This window comes from Punica granatum, chromosome 7, assembly GCF_007655135.1.
Source record: "Punica granatum isolate Tunisia-2019 chromosome 7, ASM765513v2, whole genome shotgun sequence".
In the NCBI taxonomy this organism is placed as follows: Eukaryota; Viridiplantae; Streptophyta; class Magnoliopsida; order Myrtales; family Lythraceae; genus Punica; species Punica granatum.
In genome coordinates this window covers 8,405,512-8,412,476 of record NC_045133.1, presented here as the reverse complement: position 1 = coordinate 8,412,476, position 6,965 = coordinate 8,405,512, and the positions used below count along the sequence as shown (strand labels likewise).

The 6,965-nt window shown below is 37.4% G+C and overlaps 1 protein-coding gene across 4 annotated transcripts; it reads left to right on the top strand.

The window, feature by feature from the left end:
• Positions 1 to 1,841: 1,841 nt before the first annotated feature.
• Positions 1,842 to 6,472, top strand: LOC116214643 (bifunctional 3-dehydroquinate dehydratase/shikimate dehydrogenase, chloroplastic-like). 4 transcript variants are annotated; one of them, XR_004158296.1, is made up of 11 exons: positions 1,842 to 2,332; positions 2,595 to 2,700; positions 2,945 to 3,163; positions 4,369 to 4,718; positions 4,904 to 4,967; positions 5,100 to 5,226; positions 5,294 to 5,437; positions 5,574 to 5,722; positions 5,846 to 5,867; positions 5,952 to 6,114; positions 6,253 to 6,472. XR_004158296.1 is itself a non-coding variant. In XM_031550042.1 (10 exons), exons 1-10 carry the CDS (start codon positions 2,130 to 2,132, stop codon positions 6,294 to 6,296), a joined length of 1,545 nt encoding a protein of 514 aa, XP_031405902.1. In that variant the 5' UTR covers positions 1,844 to 2,129; the 3' UTR covers positions 6,297 to 6,472. The 4 variants fall into 4 exon arrangements, 3 of the variants coding, with proteins under 3 accessions (XP_031405902.1, XP_031405900.1, XP_031405901.1); XM_031550042.1 differs by lacking the exon at positions 5,846 to 5,867 and having other exon boundaries at positions 1,844 to 2,332; positions 5,318 to 5,437; XM_031550040.1 differs by lacking the exon at positions 5,846 to 5,867 and having other exon boundaries at positions 1,844 to 2,332.
• The last annotated feature ends 493 nt before the right edge of the window (positions 6,473 to 6,965 follow it).

Here is a 6,965-nt window from a genome sequence, read left to right as displayed (position 1 = left end):
TAAATAATTATTATTGTAAATAAAGAAATATATAAATATAAAGTTGAATCCACCCTAATAAATGGGTATAATAGTAAATGTCTTAAAAATTAATATGCTATATAGATCTTAAATAATAATAATAATAATATAGTAAATGTGTTAACAAATTAATATGAGATATATATAGATCTTAAATAATAATAATAATAATAAGAATATTATTATTATTTATTATTATAAAGAAATAAATATATCTAGTAGTAAATGCCTTAATAAAATTAATATGCAATATAGAAATTAAATAATAATTACTATTGCAAATAAATTAATAAATATATCCAATAGTAAATGTCTTAATAAATTAATATACAATATATAAATTAAATAATAATTGTTATTATAAATAAAGAAATAAATATTCATAATTTTAAGGATTTCATTAGTAGATAATTATTCATACTTTTTAAGGAAATTAGGAATTGTGTAAAATTTTAAATTAAATTTTAAAAACCATTATTTGCTTTATAAAAGTTCGATCAAGAAATCTCACATCGAACCCATTTTATCGAAAATTATTCAAACTCGCAAAACTTAATATCATGAAATGTGATGGAGAATAAAAATCAGCCCAATACTAACTTTAAAAATTTAAAGATTTTATGGTTCTTTCGTTAATTAAAGCTAAGAATTTTAAATGTTTGGGATTTTAAAATTATTTCTCTATAAATTTAGATTGATAATTATGATTATGTATATCAAGTATTTTATACGAATTATTTTCTTTTAAGCTCCTCAATTAATATTATTTAGCATGGGGTTGAAATTTACCATATTGAAGTTTATATAGTGTAAAAAGTAATTTTTCGATACACTAATATAAAAGTATAAAATGATAGCAATTAGTGTCTTCAAATTTAAATTCTCATAATAAAATTTTCTTTATAAAATCCATGCAATGCACGAGTGCAATAATCTAGTATTTAAGTATTTGTGTTGGTGTGTTATCATGGACTTGCATACATTGTTGGATTATAGCCATAAATCAATAGTGTATTACTGGGGATTGCACACACTGGATTATAGCCCATTAATTGAGTTTATGTTTTAACGTTACAGACATCTCCTTTGGCGCAGAGGTATACCTGTTGAGGCCAAAGCAGTTACAAACCCATACACAGTTTCGTAGGGAGTTCGAGTGAGATTCTTCACAATTGAATCTCGGTGGTTATTATATCCTGCAGTGATTTGCTATCGAAACCCATCAGCAAACTCGAGGTGAGAAGGGCAAATTTCACTTTTTAGGGAAACTGTTTCAAGACAAGCTTTAACCGCAGCCGAGTTACTTGCCTCCCCACAAGTTCGTTCTTCTTCAACAGATATTTTGCATCTCTCTTATAATTGAGACTGCTCTTTTCGTACTGGCGTACTGGCCATGTCAGCTGGATCCATGTACGGTTTCAGACAGTTGGTAGTGACAGGTACAGAGCAGAGGATGGGAAAAGCGAGTGAAATAGCTTAAGGTGTTGGTGGGGGAAGGTTTTGAATCCGCAATAAGTGTGTTTGATTTTGGAGTATTTACTAAACTTTAATTATCTTCAATTCAATATTATAATTATTTTTTTTATTTTAAATATTATTCAATTTAATTTTAATATTAAATTCTCTCAATTATTTATTATTTTTTTTATAATTCAACAATACAATCATTACTTTATGTTAATTATTTATTACATTTTCTTACTTTTTTTTCATAATTCAACGCAATCATTACTTTTTAACATTTTTCCTCCATCTTATTATTATAATCCAACTAACTATATATATATATATTTGGTTGAAATGGAGTGGAGTTTAACTCAATTCCGTTTCCGAACAAAACCAGAGTAAATGCCATGGAAATAAAGGACAGAGTAGAGGGTGGGGGTGTTAAAGACATGCCTACGGTAAGACGTTGTTGGGGGCATTAAGTTCAGGGCGTACGATATCCGGTCTCAGAGCAAGTTCGGATCGCCATCGAAGAGCAAGAGGAAGAGGGAGAGGGAGCAGAGTTACAAAGGCAACCCTTCCAACGAAGGGAAGAGTCTCCAATACCCCGGAGAAGAACCTGACCCTGCAGAATTTTTCAGCTTGCAGTACCTGACATTCAAATGAGCACGAGCAGCCCGACTTTACTGTGCACTCCCCTGATGGGGACCACCGTGGATCAGATGCTGGCTGAGATGAGGAAGGCCAAGGAGATAGGGGCGGACGTCTTGGAGATACGGTTGGACTGCTTGAGGAAGTTCAATCCTCACCAGGACCTCGAGATCCTCATCAAACGGTCTCCTCTGCCCACCCTTATCACTTACAGGTAAAAATCCTTGAAGTCTTCGCTGCAGTTTCTCTTCCAAGTTAGCATCGTACGAGGTTGGCACTGGACTGCATAGATTTAGCTATATGTCGTAACAAACAAGGTCGAGAAATACACTTGTGACTGAAGCAGTTTGCTCAGTTTGCTGAAATCTTGTACTTCCATCAGGCAGCAATTCACCCCTTCCTACTACTCCGTCCCTTACTTAATTTCAATAGCTTGACTTCAATCGCGGGTACGTTGTTTTTGTATGTATTTTCAGACCACTCCGGGAAGGTGGTCAGTATGACGGAGACGAGAACAGGAGACAAGATGCTCTACGTTTGGCAATGCACCTTGGCGCCAGCTACGTTGATATCGAGCTTGAGGTGACTGACTCTTCAATGGTCTGACTGTGGATTAGAGTCTTTCGAACGTGTTTTCCCATGAGTCAGAAAAGGATGGTATTGAAGAACATTTTTCGAGTTTTTAATTAACTTTTTCCTGGATTTCCAAAGAATAGTCCCGTGCTTTATATTTTACCTTTTTATCGGTTTCCCTATGAGTGCTTCCCTTGCTGGTTTGAATCCACCTAGCTGTATGCAAATGATTGAATATAATCGAACTTTGCAGGTTGCTTATGAGTTCATTAATTCCATTCGCGTAAAGAAGCCAGAGAACTTCAAAGTCATAGTCTCCTCCCACAATTTCCACGGAACTCCTTCCTCTGAAGCCATTGGGAAGCTTGTAGTTATGATACAAGCTTCTGGGGCTGATATCGTCAAAGTAGCAACGACCGCTTTGGACATTACGGACTGTGCACGGGTTTTCCAAATGACGGTCCAATCTCAGGTTGCTTTTTATCCATAAAATTAGTGCATATTAACATATATCGGGAAACCCATGAATGATGTTCGCTTGCCGGTTCTGTTGGTAACAAATGCGATGGACCACTCAGTTGGATGGTTCCGACCAAGAACATATTAGACGGATTCTTTGGAAAACAAATCTACAAATAAACCCATCAAATTGGTCAGCGGCGCATGCCCTCGCCTATTTATCTAAATGTCGCAGGTTCAATATCTAGCAGGACCACATATATCCCTTTATTAGTCATTTATGATTTCTCTTACCCATTTATTAGTTAATTATGATTTTTCTTTTATTGTACTTGACCTTAGATCTTATTTGTAACCGAAAAAAAAATGGTCTTTTCTTGCTCTGAAAAGGTCGCTTTTTTCCTGAACCCATTGCATTTATATTTTGGATCGGTGTGTTGAGAGTAAAAAATCTCACACGGAAAAAAGAAGAAGAATCTAATGGGTTTATAAGAAATTGGGTACCACAATCTATCAGCTCGAGCTTTTAGGTTGCAGATGAGCTTAAGTCCGTGTAGACCTAAGTAGAAATTTTACATGGTATCAAAGTCAGGTTAATGTTTCCGCGCTCATATGTGTGGGTTCATATCACGCCATTTGAAATGTCTCTTTGTCGATGAACAGCCGAAGTGCGCTCATGTTTGGCCCCAGTGTGGAACTCGTGGTCTCTTTGAAATCTGAGTGCGGAGAGAAACCCGCCCCATTTTAGTCCAGCCTAAGCGTAGCCTCATTGTAAAATTCCTACTTGGGCCTACACGGACTTAAGCCCATCTACAACTCAAAAGCTCGAGCTGATAGATTGTGATATTTAACTTATAAACCCATTAGATTCTTCTTAGTTTTTCCGTGTGAAATTTTTTACTCTCAACATGGTGATTATGTTCTTCTGGGAAAGCCTCGGCGACCCATCAGACCATGGTTGCACATCCACATTTGTTCTCCAATGCTGATGCTTTTAGCATAGCTGCTGCATATACGATATGGTTGTGTTGGTGTCTGCATACACATGTACAGAATCCGTCCAAAAATAAGAAAAATTAGGGAGTAATCCACCGGTTTCAGTCCTCAGATACCATCCCTTATTAGGCAGGGTTATTTGTGAATGATCCATGTTGCGTGGGATCCTTTACAACATATGACTATTCATCACAGTGACTCATTTGTGCCATGTTTAAGCAGATTCCAACAATAGGAATTGCTATGGGAGAGAGGGGTCTTATTTCCCGGATACTTAGCCCAAAGTTTGGCGCATATCTCACTTACGGTGCCCTCGAAGCCAGTGCTATATCAGCTCCGGGTCAACCTCTGGCAAAGGATTTGTGGGATCTCTATAACTTCCGACTCATAAGGCCAGACACCAAAGTGTATGGCGTCATCAGCAAGCCCGTTGGCCACAGCAAGAGCCCTCTTCTGTTTAATGCTGCTTTCAAATCGGCCGGTCTCAATGCAGTCTATCTGCACCTTTTGGTGGATGATGTCAAGAAGTTTTTCGAGACATATTCGGCTGTAGACTTTGTTGCCGGATGCAGGTACAGATCCTTACATTCACGTGTATGAAATTGCTATAGAAAAAGACCCTGTTTCATTCATATGTCAATAGGTTTTTTCCAAAAGTTTCATTCCTTTACATCAATTGGGGTATTAACTTTTAGTTTTATCGGTTAACTAGTGATTTTCTAATCTTAAGCTGCTGCCTCTGTGTCCTTTCGTACAGTTGTGGGATCCCTCACAAGGAAGTTGCACTTAAATGCATGGACGAGATTGATCCCATTGCCAAGGTAATTTTCAATCTTTTGATGACTTAGTCGGTAATCTGTGGACTTACCTTTCATTTCTGTGTTTCCTTGGCCACAAATTTCGTTCTTTCTAATTGCATTAAATTCTAATTTCTCCTCGCCAATTCACAACAGAAAATCGGTGCTATTAATAACATCATGAGGAGACCTGATGGGACGCTGACTGCTTTCAACACAGACTATATCGGTGCTATCTCTGCCATCGAGGATGGACTGCGAGGTTGTTTTCTTGTCTATCAAGGTATTTTCTAATTTATACTGCTGCTCTGCCGTAATCATCACTTAATTCAATATCTGACATGTTACAGAGCTAAATGGTGCAACTCCCGCAGTGGGCTCGCCCTTGGCAGGTAAATTGTTTGTCGTCCTCGGAGCTGGAGGAGCAGGCAAGGCACTTGCCTATGGAGCTGCCCAAAAGGGTGCTCGGATTGTTGTTGCCAATCGTACACTTGGTATGTCCAAGCTTCTTGTTGTTAACAGCTTCTTCTGCAAAGGATATATGCTGCTGTTTAATTGAAGACAGTTTGGTCATAATGGATATTTATATATATATGTTTGGATGACAATGAAAATTGTGTGTTATTGCAGAACGAGCCAAAGAACTTGCTGGTAATGTCGGCGGGCAAGCTATGACTCTTGACGAAGTCGCCAGTTTCCACCCTGAAGACGAGATGGTTCTTGCCAATGCTACCTCTGTTGGCATGACACCAAAGATTGATCAGACCCCTATACCCAAGGTATGCTTCCTCTTTGATTGCCAGAATGAGACTGCCACGAATTTCTGTCATTAGTTTCACCATACTTAGATCGATAGAAAGCATGCTCACATTCTCTAGATACGATCTTTACTATGGGTGCAGATACCGAGAAATGACTTTAAAAGTATGATCTTGTCTCCTAAGTTCCTTTACATGTCGACCGAAACATGTATGGGCTAATCAGATTTTCATTTCTCTAATGCTGCAGCAAGCTTTGAAAAATTACTGCCTAGTTTTTGATGCCGTCTACACACCAAAAGACACCAGGCTCCTCAGAGAAACCAGAGAGTCCGGAGCCTTCATCGTGTATGGAACCGAGATGCTGATCCGACAAGGCTTTGAGCAGTACAAAAATTTCATGGGATTGCCAGGTAACATACAGACTGACGAATGAAACTCCCGATTCAACAACTAACTTTCTTCTCCGTCATCAATTGGTTAAGCAGTAGCTTCTACTTGGTTTATTGGCTGGCCGGTTTTTCTTCTGATACTTGCTCTTCTGTCGTCAGCGCCGGAAGAGTTGTTCAGGATGGTCATGGAGAAGCACGCATAAAACATTCATCAACGCGATTTCACACGGGAAGCTTAGGAGCCGAAAATTTTGAGTATTCATATAACAATAAAGTCTGCTATGTCATAATCAGATAAGATTTGCTAGTGCCGCACTATGTTCCCCTGCTTTGGGTCTTACTACCGAAATAAAATTTCTAAATAGGCTTCTTGTTTTAATTTTTGAAAATCATTCACTCCATTGCACATGCCATGAAGTGCAATGGACTAATAAAAATCTCTAATATCTCACCATTACCAATATAAAATATATTTATGGGGCGATTATATTACAATGTCATATAATAGACGCCTAGAGTACCTTCATAATTCATAGCCTGAACGGTCTCTTACATTCAGTAACATCGGGTGGAGCCACGACGAATAATGGTATTATCTGTACTATTATAAAAGAAGAAAGATCCTTCAAGCATAACATTCAATTTTTATAATTACCCATGCGTGATATATTCTAATTTATTTTATCCACTAAAATGAGATTATATTGGTAAAATCAAAGAGAAAGCACTTACAACTTTCTCCGTTCCTTTTTTTGTCTCATTTTCTTTCATTCTTTCTCCTCTATTGTACATTGACTCCAACATCCCCTTTTGTTTTCCTCAAATATAATTTTATTTCACATTATTATTGATATTATCGAATACCACACTTA

Coding starts and splice junctions, on each gene's coding strand:
- LOC116214643 (XM_031550040.1), top strand. CDS start 2,130: ATGAGCACGAGCAGCCCGACTTTACTGTGCACTCCCCTGATGGGGACC. Junction 5,227..5,293: donor TTGTTTTCTTGTCTATCAAG/GTATTTTCTAAT, acceptor GACATGTTACAG/AGCTAAATGGTGCAACTCCC. Junction 5,438..5,573: donor TGTTGCCAATCGTACACTTG/GTATGTCCAAGC, acceptor GTGTTATTGCAG/AACGAGCCAAAGAACTTGCT.